General features: G+C 34.0%; 3 protein-coding genes across 3 annotated transcripts; 2 read left to right on the top strand and 1 right to left on the bottom strand.

Annotated features, from left to right (window-relative positions):
• Positions 1-515: 515 nt before the first annotated feature.
• On the bottom strand, positions 516-3,249 carry LOC112512633 (40S ribosomal protein S26-1-like). The gene is made up of 5 exons (XM_025118695.1): positions 3,162-3,249; positions 2,979-3,071; positions 2,111-2,195; positions 1,884-2,017; positions 516-851 (listed from the first exon to the last, which is right to left on the bottom strand). Exons 1-5 carry the CDS (start codon positions 3,162-3,164, stop codon positions 780-782), a joined length of 387 nt encoding a protein of 128 aa, XP_024974463.1. The 5' UTR covers positions 3,165-3,249; the 3' UTR covers positions 516-779.
• A 3,226-nt stretch (positions 3,250-6,475) lies between these two features.
• LOC112512224 (taxoid 14-beta-hydroxylase-like) lies at positions 6,476-8,783 on the top strand. Its single transcript, XM_025118091.1, has 2 exons — positions 6,476-6,846; positions 8,243-8,783. Exons 1-2 carry the CDS (start codon positions 6,476-6,478, stop codon positions 8,781-8,783), a joined length of 912 nt encoding a protein of 303 aa, XP_024973859.1.
• Positions 8,784-9,698: 915 nt separating this feature from the next.
• Positions 9,699-11,106, top strand: LOC112512223 (cytochrome P450 716B1-like). Its single transcript, XM_025118090.1, has 2 exons — positions 9,699-9,902; positions 10,792-11,106. The coding sequence occupies exons 1-2, from the start codon at positions 9,699-9,701 to the stop codon at positions 11,104-11,106; spliced, it is 519 nt and encodes a 172-aa protein (XP_024973858.1).
• Positions 11,107-14,466: the final 3,360 nt, after the last annotated feature.

Raw genomic sequence — 14,466 nt, 5'->3', positions numbered from 1 at the left:
GTGTACATGAGTCAAGCTTTTAACAAATTACTCGAGCTCAAGCTTTAATAATTCTTGAGCTCTAGTCGATCTTGAACACAAGATAGAACTCATGTGACTTGACCAGTCAAGGATCATAAAATCAATGTTCGACTCGGCTTGTTTGAAAGCATGATTAAGTTCTTCAAGTCTAGCCAAGTCAAGCTGAACCATTCAAGCATACGCTTTTTCGAGTCAAACATACTCATATGTTCATGTATAATAGAATAAAAATATAAAAGTTATCAACCTCAAGCCATCAAACAAGTTAATCGAAGAGTACCAGCTCGATAACTCAAAATATTTGACCTCAAGCTCGAGCCTAGTATAACTTTTTCGAACTGAGCTCAAATAACCTACTACTTGACTCAACTCAGCTTGTTTAAACCCCTAGCTGCATACGATGTTTTAATACACGAGAATTTTACCCCGTAAAGTAAGTAGAAGTGTTGACTCATACTAATAAGCAATTAGATAAACAGCCCCTAATAAACAGCGATAAGAAAGGATGTCGGTTTATTAGGATCTATCTGTATTAACTGCTGGGGATGAAATAGCTCATATCAAATGAACTCCAGTCAGCAACAGAATCAGATGCTACCGAGTAAATCAACCCGGCATACCCAAATGAAGTTATAAATATCACCGATTTTCCCGGAACAACAAGAATCTAATACAAAATCTAAATTCATAATCTCGGTATTTAAAAGCATGATAATTCAAAATTGACCTCATGGTACATTCATTCATCAGACGGTAACTTAAGTACGAGCAGGGGGAGGACCACCTGGACCACCTGCACGGGGTGCTTGACCTGGCTTGGGCAAATCATCCTGAAACATAAACAAAAAAACATCCAGTCAAAAACCAAACGTTGGCTCACAAAGTAATTGAAATGTTTCATGAAAGGAAAATCCAATAACTAAGAAAAAACCATGTGTTAACAATTCAATAGAAACTACTAGGGGTGGACTTGGTACAGTACCAAGTTTTTTCCTCAATACCGTGTACCAACCAATTATAATTAGTATGCAAAATCCCATACTGTGTGCCAACCAAATGTATTTGGTACATTTTTCAGTTGGTACTGGTTTTTTACCAACTTCAAGTTACATATATGAAAATTTGTCACTTTGTTCAAATTTTGAGTGACATTTTGTGTTTTCACGTAACATGTCTAAAGGTTTCCAATTGCAAGAAATAAAACTTGAAAACATTCAAATGTTCAAACAAAAATAGTTAAAAGTTATATTTTTCAATATTAAATACATAAAAATACTAAAACTAATAAATCATTAAATAAGTTGGGACCACGGTTACCGCTACTTCTAATACTGTGTGCCAAACAAGTGTGCATACTTGGTACGGTACTACCAACCGACTGTAATTGGTACCAATTAAGTTGGTACGGTTGGTACAAACGTTGGCTGGTGTGGCTTGGTACAAAATTGCCACCCCTAGAAGCTACGACTATTTTAGCAAAAGAAACGATGAAACCACAAATGACTTCGGAAAGCGTCTAAAACTAGAATGATAATAAAATATTAGTCCAAAGCATCCGTCACTAGTATGTCAACAACTAATACCAAAGTCCAACATGCATCAATAAATAACGTCTTATGGATACTACTCCCTTTGATCCAAAATAAATGTCCACGATGAAATGTGTAACTATTACCATTTTTTATTAACAAAGACAATTTTACCCTTAATAATAGATGAAGTATTGAATTTCTCCCTCTCATAATTAAGAGTAGAAATGGAAAGTAGGCACTTATTTTGAGAAAAAAACTGAAATAGAAACATGAACACTTATTTTTGGAAGGAGGGAGTAAGAAATGTATTAACAAGGGTAGATAGCATACCCTTGGGCGAGTGAATCGCTTCGGGGGCTCACGGTTCCTCCTATCAGTTCGTGAGCGAACCCTAACAACTTTCGAGTGAATTGCACAGGAAACACAGTATTGCATTTTCACATACAACTTGGGAAGGGTGTACTCTGAAAGAAAAAAGAAACTCGTCATTTAATCAGAATAATTATTCGCAACTACATCAGTTATATGAATAAAAATCCACCGGAAGCAAGACTTACGATCAAAAGCACAAGCTTCTTGAACATCCCTTACAGCAGCTTGCTCCACTATGTTCCTCACAAGAAATCTTTTAATAGCCTTGTCCTAATCAACGATTAAAATTGATAAAGAGAGACCCAATGCTTAACAAAAGACAAGAATATAAGAAGTCCATTAATTGTAAAAATGAGCATCTCGAACTATCTTTCGGCTCAATTTGACACACTGTTAACTGCTAATAGCTCATGTTAACACAGTCAAGATTCACGATCTAGTGCAAATAGATAATCGCCTAGCAAGATTTACATGCCCCAACTGTAAACCAGTAATTTTGAGAAGATTCAATCCCGAGACTTTAGTAGTTTCTATCACTAATCACAACAATATATGCAAGCAAACATATGAGAAGATCCATATAACAACTCAATGACTCGACGACAAATAAACTCATATAGGATTAGATCGGGTCGTGACATAAAACCAAACTTGATTCAGCCAGTAACTAAATAGTTTATCTTATCACTTGCAAATACAAAAGCAAAAACATAGATATCAATGGGATAAATCTCGTATAAGAAATCAACACTACACATCATCTTCAGACTGGTTTCAGCAACTAACTTGGCGAGCATGAGAATTTCTATCTAGCATTGTCAATTACCAAAGAAAAACATGCCAGAAACCAGTGTAGGATCTAACCAACATTACTTGTGAAATCCACTAACCTAGCAAACAGAACCATAGCAAAATCAATTCACCAATAAATAATTTCCAACAAAAAATCGTTAAAAACAAACTCACATACAACAAAATCAACAATTTAAATCTAGAAACGAAACCAAATCAATAGAAATCGAACGACAAAGAGCCTGAAAATATAATAATTACCTTAGGACAGCATTTTCCACAGTTAGAGCAGCGAATAAACTTGACGTGACCACGGCCGTGCTTGTTGCGTCCTCCGTTCCTTCGCTTGAAAGTCTGCACGCACAAAAATCAGTTAAATGGAGGCGATAAGAAAGATCAATGGAGATTGTAACCAGAAACTAACGAATTGATCAGCAAACCAACCATTTTGCGTAAATCCTTCTGAGTGCGGATCTTTCACGAAGAAGATGACCTGCTCCTGCTGCGTGGCTCACTTGACACTAGGGTTTCGTACAAACCAAATGATTTTGGTATTTTAGTCTCCTCCCATGGGCCATAATTTTTACAATTGGGCTCATTTTTATCAATACTGGTGGGCCGGTGGCCCATTATTTTGTTTTTGTTAAATATTTTATTCATGGCTAGAAGATTACGAAGCTATAAGCCTTTTTGGTGTTTTGGTTTGTGCAATAAAATTTAAGGGGACATTTACCAAATGTTTATTCGGGTAAATGAATACAAGTCATGTTATCTTTTTTTTTTTTTTTTGTAAGGGTGTCCGGGCCAAAGCCCGACTAATCCCCGGCAAATTTGGAGGCTAAACATGGCCTCACTTAAATGTCGGCAACACTCCCCTCCCAGGGCTCGAACTTGGGTTCATGACTATGCCATGCCCAAGCCTTTACCACTAGGCTGGAAGGTCTTTGACAATCATGTTATCTTACCGGATGAATATGATAAAAATCAAGAATCTTATCAATATAAGAACGAGACAATGACCACAAATCTTACCAAGTAAGTAAGAGCAACAACTCTTACCACGATAAGCGTTTACCACATGAATTGTTGCATACGATACCGTTTTGTGAACTAAAATATTACCTAGTAAGTAAATGATAGTGTTAAATTTACCGGTAAGCACTTACAGGATAAGTGTTTGGTAAACGGCCCCTAAGTTATAACACTAATTTTTGAGACAGATGCCAAGCCTGTAATTGATATGTTCAATTCCTCGGAAGATGATAATTCAGAGTTAGGGACGTTATTGTCTGGTGTTGTGCCATTTTGGACCATCATGACTTCTTCCCGGTTCAGTCAGTTAGGAGACAAGCTAATAGGGTGGCTCACGCCCTCGCTCCACAAACCTGTTTTAACTGTTGTCGTGTTTCGTATTTTGACGTTCCTTCCTTTCTTGCTCCTTGTATGAACAACACTTACTCATTGGAAGATCGTTATGCAAGTTCCTTTTACTTGAAGAAAAAAAAGATCTTCGGTTTTTGTAAAAGATACACCATGTAATCTAGTTCCTTTTAAAGCTGTTGTGTGTCATTTAGTTATAAAAATTTTTAAAAAAAATTATCATTTCACTTTCAATCACTGTGCTTTATATCAAATCCAACCAAAATGACAAAAATGCCCATGGAATCGAATCTGATTTCCATATTTATTTCTTAGTTCTTATCAATTCATGTAATGTAGAAAGAAAACAGCAGTCGCAACTGCAACAGGAGCTGAATATGCAACAACAATCCAAGGTTAGGACCAACAAGGGGTAGTACAGGAATATTCATTTGTTGTTCATCAACTACGCCTTTATGACTATTGATTCATTAGTAAAAAAAACCTCTTCGACTTTTGTGAAATGATCAATTGCTTTTTGGGTCGTCTCGGACCTTATGATTGGTGTTCTCAAAATTTAATTTTTTTTCTAGATCAATATATAAAAACTCATTTTTCAAATAAAGTTAAAGAAAAATGGGTAAACGGCAAACGTTAGTGGTATTCATCGGTTGAAATCCAATTAATTTAGGTAGATCTGATCCAATCCAATCATTCAATGGATGTTATACTTTGACATTCGATCAAATACAATTAACATTGAACATCTAATTCAATCAAGTCCAATAAATAACTGGATCAGATGGATTTCATCAATTGGATATTACTATCAGTTATCCATTTGATCTGATTAAACCCATCAAATATTTTGGTATAATTTTCAACCAATTAAACAACCATTTTAATTAAATATTCATATATCTTGTTAATTTATTATAAAACCATAACGTAATTATCAACTAATAAAAAAATATCTTAAAATATTAATATTTATAGAAAGTTAATTATTAATTGAATTAAAAAGCTTCTTACCAAAAACAGAAAGTCGATTATACCAAAGAATCTACGAAACCAAACTCATATAAAAACAATCGATCAATATCAGCCTTCATTGACTATATCACCAAAATATGCTCAATCAAGATGCTTCCACAATCGACAAAACACATTATTCCAACTATATTATTTATGGACCATTTAACAAACGCTTACTTGGATAAGTACTTATTAAGTCATATTTTTTTACTGGATGAAATATGACAGGTACCAAGAATCTTACCTGGTAAGAGCGAAGGCACATACTGAGAGTCTTACCCGGTAAATGATGGCGACAACTCTTACCACGGTCAACGCTTATCGGGTAAATTGTTATACACGATGTCATTTTGGTAGGAAAAAATCTTACCCTATAAGTAAGCGATGAAGTTGAATATTATCTTAAGCGCTTACCAGGTAAGTGTTTAGGTAGACAAACTCTTAATCCCTTTGAAGATACATATACGTACGTGTGTGTGTGTATATATATATATATATAGAGAGAGAGAGAGATAGAGAGAGAGAGAGAGTAGGTTATTGTGCAATCATTTACATTCTTACAACCAGTTATCATTTGATCGTTTATGACTACCGTTAATTAAAAAAACCAAAAAAGAAAATAAAAAAAATATATGATGGTGATAAGTGAGTTGCATCGGTTGTATAATCTAGACAGATTATAGATGAACTCCCTTATATATATATATATATATATATATATATATATATATATATACTATATTATAAAGCATTTAACAAAAACTCTTAAAACTATTTTTTATGCATTAAATACTGTATATTGATGCATATTACTTAAAATTCAAGATTACAAGTAAATTATGTATAAGTACAACTTATTAAAGTTTCATGTTTGAATTTTTGTAACTAACTGTAGATAAACATAATCTTAGAGGATAAACATCTCATTTTAATTATAAAATATTTAAAATATAATTAGAATAATTATCGAGTTCCAACAAAATAAATAATTATTATCTTTATAAGAAAATTATATTATTAAACCAAATATAAGTTATTTCGTTATTGAACCTAAATGAAATTACAATAAAAATTTGAATTAAAAATTTACACAAAAAATATGAATTTTAAATAGTTAACTTGATACTAATATCGATATATTTTTTGTCAATTTTTTTTGTTGATATTTTCAAGTTTATATTTTATTCAAAAATAAAAACATCATCGTTTTTTCAAAATCACATAAGATTAATAAAATCGACTGAGATAAAGAATAAAATGAAATATTAAAATCAATATGTATCTCGCTGCATTGCATAAGTATCATTTATATATATATATATATAAGGGTTATTGTAGCCAAGCTTAATCAAGTGGGAATTCAGATGTCTATCCTCCTCCTAATTGCAATCACATTGGGTTCTGCATTTTTGCTTCTCAATTTATTCTTGAAAAAGAAAGATAGATCTAAAAATCTGCCGAGAGGGTTTTTAGGGTACCCTTTGATTGGAGAGACTTTGAGCTTTCTTGAAGCACAAAAGAAAGACCAAGGGTCTGAATGGATCAGCCATAGGGTTAAGAAACATGGGCCAGTTTTCAAAACATCCCTCATGGGTGCACCAACGGTGGTGATCATTGGTCAATCTGGGAACAAGTTTATACTTGGGTCCGATGAAACTGTTCTTATTGCAAAACAACCCAAGACCCTATCCACCATAGCCGGAAAGCATAACATTTTTGAGCTCACTGGATCAAGGTATCTTCTCTTTCCCCAACATATTTTTTTAGGACATTTTTGAAATAAAGTGTTACGTTATTCTTTACGGAGAATGATGTATACACCAATTTCATTTTAAAATCAGGTCAAATTATGCATTGAGAATGTAAAAATAAGGGGGGTGTTTGGTTCATATGATTATGATGGAGTCTAAGGAATTGGAATGATCGGATTCTCCTAACAAATTACATTCAGTCGTTTGGTTTACCTATGGAATATAATTGAATTTCCATACATTCCACCATTTATGAATTTGGTCATTTCATCACAGTTAATTTCAATTCACCCCATTTTCTTAAAAGACAAAATAATCCATGTTTTCCCTACTTAATTTAAGACTCATATGACCTCCATCTCAACCACCGACGACCACCACCGTTCTGAACCTCCGCCGACCCCACCATTCTCAACTATTGCCGACCATTACCGATATGAACCACCACTATCGTTATAAAAGGGGTATTTTGGTCATTTGTGGTTTATTCATTCCAATTCCGGAGCTACGTTCTAGCAACCAAACTAACAAATTTTAAATCGTTTGACATATTTCATTCGAGTTCATTATAACTAAACGTGTAGTCAAATTCCATTTCAATTTCTTCAAAGTCTTGATGTTGATGTGGGTAAGGGTTCATTTAGTTTATCCCTTTTTTATATAATACTCCTGAAAGTGGTCTATACAAAATTGAGCGAAATAGCCAAAATTTTGCAAGTAACATTTTAGTATCTTGAAATCCACTTTTTATAAATATAATATTCATAAAGTAGCAATTTCGGAAGTTGCTAATTAAAGTGCTACTTGCGAAATCTTGATGTAAATATGTTATTTGCCACATCAACAGTTCGTAAGTAGCACTCTAACAACTTGTTAAAAGGTTATTCAATAAAGTAGATTTCGCAAGTTGTCAAAGCGTTACTTGTAAAATCTTGACTATTTTGGTTAGTTGAGTAGAAAAACGGCTATAAAATGAATTAGGGAATCCAAAATGACTATTTTGGACAATTTCCACTTTTGTATAAAATAATTATTTTATAGGACAATTTTTTAAAATAATGTAATGTAAAAAAAAAGTAATAAAACGCTTTATTTTAAAAGTGTGGTAAAATAATTTGTTAGGAAGTCCAAAAAGGCAAAAAAAAAAAAACATCCTATCAACTTATTGCAACACTTTTGTATAGTATACCTAAGTCTATTAGACTTTTAGACATATTTAACGTCTTGTAAAATCGATTTTGTTGTTGTGATTCCATGAATCACGTAAATCTCCGTGCTTTTTAGTTTGTTATTTGCAATAAAATTCGTTATCTTCGGATCCATAGAGGATTTACGGGTTGCTCCAAGTTCCATTCGATATTATAACGACTTCTTTATCAGGTACCAGTTGATCAAGGGAGCGATGTCGAGCTTTATGAAGCCATCAAGCCTTCAAACCAATATAAAACAGATGGACGATTTGATCACCAGCTTATTTCTGAAATCGACAAAAGAAACCGACGTCATCCCGACTGTCGGCTTCATGAAACGGCTTACATTCAATATCGCATCTGCGGTCTTATTTGGCATTCAAGACGACCTTTTGATCGAAGAATTCTCCCATGATTTCTCCCTAGCTTTCAAAGCAGTTTGGTCTATTCCGGTCAACTTTCCGGGAACGGCTTACTGGCGTGGGCTGCGAGCTCGGTCTAGAATCATTGCCCGCTTGATGCCGATCATAAGGAAGAAAAGTGCGGACCTCCGTGAGGGAAGACTGCACCCTGCAAGCGACATTCTATCGAGTTTGATTGCTCTCAAAACACAAAACGAAGATGTGATCACATACGAGATGATCGTCGACAATTTCGTCACTTTGATGATCGCTAGCCATGATACTTCGGCCATTTTAATGAGCTTGATTGTATGGAAGCTGTCACTTTGATGATCGCTAGCCATGATACTTCGGCCATTTTAATGAGCTTGATTGTATGGAAGCTTTCTAAAGATCCCGAAATCCATCTTAAAGTTTACGAAGGTACTCGAATCATTTATTTTGAAACTGATTATACGGAATAAGGCACTCTTAGCGACGGCAAATTCATCGCTAGGACGTCACTAATAAAATCGGATTTATAGGTCAAATATGTCTAAATGTCCTAATAAATTACTTTACATGACTTGGGGATGTTTGGTAAGTCTTGTTGGGATAAAGTTGTTCATGTGGATTTATCTGTCTATATAGTTTGGGAAAAATAACGTTTGCAAGCGTTTTTTTATAGATGGATGGAGCGTACACATAAAAAATTTGGCTTTCTGCATAAAGTCCCCTATAAGTTTACTGAATAAGTCACTTTTTATATCATTCAATACCAAACAGTCATGTATAGTTGATCGAATAAGCTATGATTAATCCGCTAAAAACATACCATTAAATTTATAAGACTACACAATTTGTGTATTTTTGTATAGAAGCGTTAAGTTTATCATATAACACTTTTGAAATAAAGTATCGTATTAGTTTTTTTGTACAACGTTTTTGGGATCTGCTATACAAACACGTCTTATAACATTTGGATTTTATAAGACATTTTCTTTATATAATGTCGTATAAAAATGTAAATAGGACGTTTTATTTCAAACGTGTGTTAAGAGTTTGTTAGGATGCCCAAAATCGTACTATCAACTTATTGTAGCATCTTTACATATGACGTATAATTGTTTTAGTGCGATAAATTCGAATCTTATAAAACAGTTTATTAAGATATTTAGACATATTTGACGACTTATAAAGTTGATTTTTTCAAATCATGTTATATAAATTATTTGGTTACGAATACGATTTGATGAACGTGTTCGAATGGTTAAAGAACAAGTCGAGATACAACGAGACCAAGAAGGAAGGGACGATCGGAATTTGACGTGGGATGACATACAGAAGATGAAATATACATGGAGAGTTGCTCAAGAGTTGATGAGGATCATCCCGCCCGTCTTCGGAAGCTTCCGGAAAGCCGTAAACGATACTAGCTTTGGTGGATTCGATATCCCGAAAGGATGGCAGGTAATAAACATGTTAATTTCACACATTACAACGTAATTGGTTTTATAGAACACCATACGGTAAAAAGTCAATAGAATGTTTTCAAGTATCACAACAGTTTTCAAGGCAATTTTGAAATAAAACGTTTTATTAGTATTTTTATACGATAATATTCGAAAAAATGTCTTATAAAAACAAGTGTTTGGTAAAAAAAATGTTCACAAAACACTTCTTAAAAACTGTATCTAAAAAAGCTAATAGAACACTTTATTTTAAAACACGTCATTACAACCTATTGTACCACTTTTATATAGGACGCACAGTTATTTGGTCATATAACATGTCTCATGAAGAAGTAAATACTGATATTTAGACAGTTAACTGAATCGTTGTAGTGACACGTTACAACAAAGTTGGCATTATAAGACGTCTACAGTGTCTAAGCGTCCTAATAACATATTTTATAGAACTTATGTTTATAAAACCAAATTATAAAGGGTCATATCTAAACATGTTACAACAGACTTATAGAACGTTTTTTGACGTTTTAACAAGTTTTTTATGACGCTTTTAAAATAAGGTGTCATATTAGCTATTTTATAGAACATTTTTGAGATATGTTCTATAAACTCATCTTATGACACTTTATTTTAAAAGTGTCTTAAATAACTTGTTGAAACACCGAAAAAACATTCTATAAACCTATTGTAACACATTTAGATATGACAACTTTTGGTTTGGTCCTATAAACTTAAGTTCTATAAAGCATTTTATTAAGATGCTAAGACATTTTAGGCGTCCTATAAAGTCAATTTTATTGTAGTGACAGATATCCCAAAATCCATAAACATCACCTTAAGACGAGTAAACTCGAAAAATATAGCCATTATTGATAGTTAAATTCATTCAGGTGTTTTGGTCGGCATACAGCACGCACATGGACAACGATATCTTTGTCAACCCGACGGAGTTCGATCCATCTCGCTTCGAAACCAATCTTCCGACACCGATTCCCCCTTATGCTTATATACCGTTTGGAGGAGGACAACATTCGTGTTTAGGGAACGAGTTTGCGAGGGTGGAAACATTAATCACGATACATAAGCTCGTGACAATGTATGAATGGTCGTTGATACATCCAAACGAAGTCATCACCCGACAACCGATGCCATATCCTTCCATGGGTCTCCCAATTAAAGTCAAACCAATCAGTATAGCATCGTAGCCGAAACAGATGCTTTCCGTTTGTATTCATGCTTTATATTCTGGACAAATTCTAAACCCTAAACCCTAAACGACACACACTGTAATAAACTGGACTTTCACGAGGAGTTAATTACACACTTGCACGACATTACGCGATGGCCACTTGGCGTCGGAAATGAATCTGTATAGTCTTATTTGACATAGTTGCTTTCTAAACATAATAATATCTTCCTACCATTCCTTATTTCTATATATGGAAAGTTTCTTTTAGGGCCGTTCACCTAAACACTTATCCGGTAAGCATTTACCGGTAAAATTCAACATTGTCGCTTACTTACCGGGTAAGATTTTATTCACTAAAACACATTGTATGCAACAATTTATCCCGGTAAGCGCTAACCATGGTAAGAGTCATCGTCCTCACTTACCGGGTAAGACTCTCGATTCTTGCATTCGCTCTTACCGGGTAAGATTTTTAGTCCTTGCCATATTCATCCGGTAAAGTAAAACTGAGTTGGTAAGCGCTTACCCGGGTAAGCGTTTGGTAAACGGCACCTTAGTAACACTTTTAAGGGGATGTTTGTTTACTTCTTAACGGTTGCATTAAGAGAGAACCTATTATTCGGTCAGAGGAGCATCATGTTTGGCAAGAAAAAGATAACCTCTGAAGTGCTACGTTAGCCTCTGAGCGGTTTGTCATCTGGGGGCTCCCTAAATCATCTTGAGGTTGGTTTCTTCATAGATTGCTCATCGTTGCATTTCATCTTCTCACATCTGTAGGTATCTCATCGATTCCTCTTCCATCTCGTGGATTCTCGTCTAGTCGATTTCTCTTTGCTGTTTAATTTGATGGTTTGATTATTGTTGCACATTATGGTCGCCTTTATATCGGGTTTCATTGTTTGTTTGTTTATTTTGATTCCTCTTTGTTGTTTTGATGGTCTTGTTTATTCCTCTTTATTTGGATATGCTTGGATTTTGTGTAGATATGTTTTTTGGACTAAGTTGCACCATTTTCTACTATCCAGGTTTTAGAACTAAAAATATGTAAATCAAGTGTTTGATGAAATGTCTCAATGACATAAATTTACCATGAACTTTCATTTGAGGCTGCATATGTTTAAAAGGCATTTTTGGAGTCATTGAGGGTTAAAATGGTAATTAATTTTATGTTTTTTAGAATTTCCGCTCTAACAATTACTAAACATCCATTTTTCATTTTGTACCGAATCATACAGAATCACTTAATCATTCTACATCAAACTATTCAATGTTTGCGAAACATCCCCTAAATTATTTTTGTTTGTTGTTTGTATTTATAGCGACACAACCGGCGTCACAAAAACTTTGTGACAAACATTTTAGGACAGAATGGCGTCAAGAGTGGTGTTATAGGTATTTTGAACCTATGACGGAGGCAAAATAAACGATACATTCTACACGGAGTAATGATCCCGTGCCGATTTTATAAGTTGGAAAGGATATTTCGACCAAAATGTAAGCAACGCCTCTTAGATTCTCTGTATTCTTTAACGATATATCCCAACGTTACAAACACTGCTATAAAAGGGGTTATCACTGCAAAGAAGTCATGGATCATTACCGTCGGTAATTACTGACGGATAACCAAGGGAAACCAGATAATTTTTGTTGACACGGTTTATTTAAGAATTACTGATGGATTCCTGAGAAAAAATATTTGTATTTGACTAAAATGTGAAATCGTTACGACCAAAATAAATTTAACTTATAATTAAAATCAAAATCATCTATGGATAAAAGAGAGAAAAAATTCGAAAATGGAATGTTTCCATGATCTCATTGTCATTTTTTTGGAATTACCTGATAAATGTAAGAACTATATTAGCAGCTTAATCAACTTATATGATTCATAACTTATCGGGTCAGCTATAAATGATTTTTAGATAGCGACTTAATGATATAAAAAATGATTTATCCAGTAAGCATCTAGGGAAGTTTTATGCAGAAATTTAAAATTTCCCAGAAAAACAACTTTATCTATTTCTACAGAACTTAACGAAAAACCAACTCAAAAACCTATAACTTATGGATCAAACATAGTCGATCATGGCTTTCATCATTTAAGGGGGTGTTTGGGCTTTGCTTATTTGAAACAACTTATGTTTTTCTTCAAAAACACTTATCAACTTATTATAAGTCAGAAGAGTTTAACTTTTTCAAAAACTCCTTATTACCGGTTTGGCACCGGTATAAGTTGTTTATCCAAACACTCAGAAGTGATTTTTACCGGTACCACATCGGAATAAGTCAATAAGTTATTTTAATAAACAATCCCAAACACCTCCTAAATTGGGTGGGTCTCATTTAGTTATTTAGATACGAATGCTTTCGTTGTCTGATCTACGTTTCTTATGTGTTTTTTCCGGCAATGCTTATGTATGCTATACAGATTCCTTCCTTCCATAAGCATCATACCTGTTCTTGGCTGTTGCTTTTATATATAAAAAAGAAGGGAGGGTTCGAGAAGCAGTAAACCATCGTTGTCAGCAACTAATGGTCAGTTAATATTTCAAGTAATTTCCTGGTTTTTCTCCTTTCTTTATATGGAATCAATCTTTTCTTCGACTTTTTGTTTTTAGATTCAGCATATGGATTTCAAAGTATCAAGTTATGATATTGGAGTGTGTTCTTGGAGGTATGTAGCCCATATGTTTGATGTATTGCCTACAAGAGCTTTACAATTGTTATTGATAAATAAAGACCATTTGTCTTGAATTTCTCCATCCTTTTCATGTTCATTTAGCAGTAAAACCATGTCATTACGTCGATGATGTAGATTCATCTGATTGATATGAACAAATGGGAAATTTTTGGACGGTTATTTTCATCCATGATTGAATGAAAGTTTTCCCAAATTAGTAAATCACCTTTGGTTGGGGGCGGGGGTTAAAGATCTCAGATTTAAAATTTTCACGTTTCCATTCCTTTTTATCAATTATCATTGTCCATTAATCACACGCATATACATAGTGAGATAGCGAATGCGAACATGGATCAAATAAATAAAATAAAATTTTGATGTGTCTCACGGGCCTTTTTGGGTATTTGGTTTGTCTTGCATAGACCAAATCTCATTTTTTCAAGTGTCTTATATTACCAAAGTGATAAATTGTCTTAACTATCTAGTTGGGTCCACTACATATTAAATGTCAAGAGGGCCTTGGGCCTAGGTGTTGATCCTCTCTCTCAGTGATTTGATGATAATCCCTTTTTCCTTTCGATGTATTTCTGTGTCTGTAATTTCAGTTCCAGCGATCATACACTGAGCTTGTTCAGTGATCGCTGAAGAACTTGTTTTGTAATTCATTCAGAGACAACGATACTTCAAGAAAACAAC

Source organism: Cynara cardunculus (assembly GCF_001531365.2).
Source record: "Cynara cardunculus var. scolymus isolate 2C chromosome LG 5, CcrdV1, whole genome shotgun sequence".
Classification (NCBI taxonomy): Eukaryota; Viridiplantae; Streptophyta; class Magnoliopsida; order Asterales; family Asteraceae; genus Cynara; species Cynara cardunculus.
The sequence above is the reverse complement of the archived record's forward strand: the minus strand, read 5'-3'. Positions and strand labels throughout refer to the sequence as shown.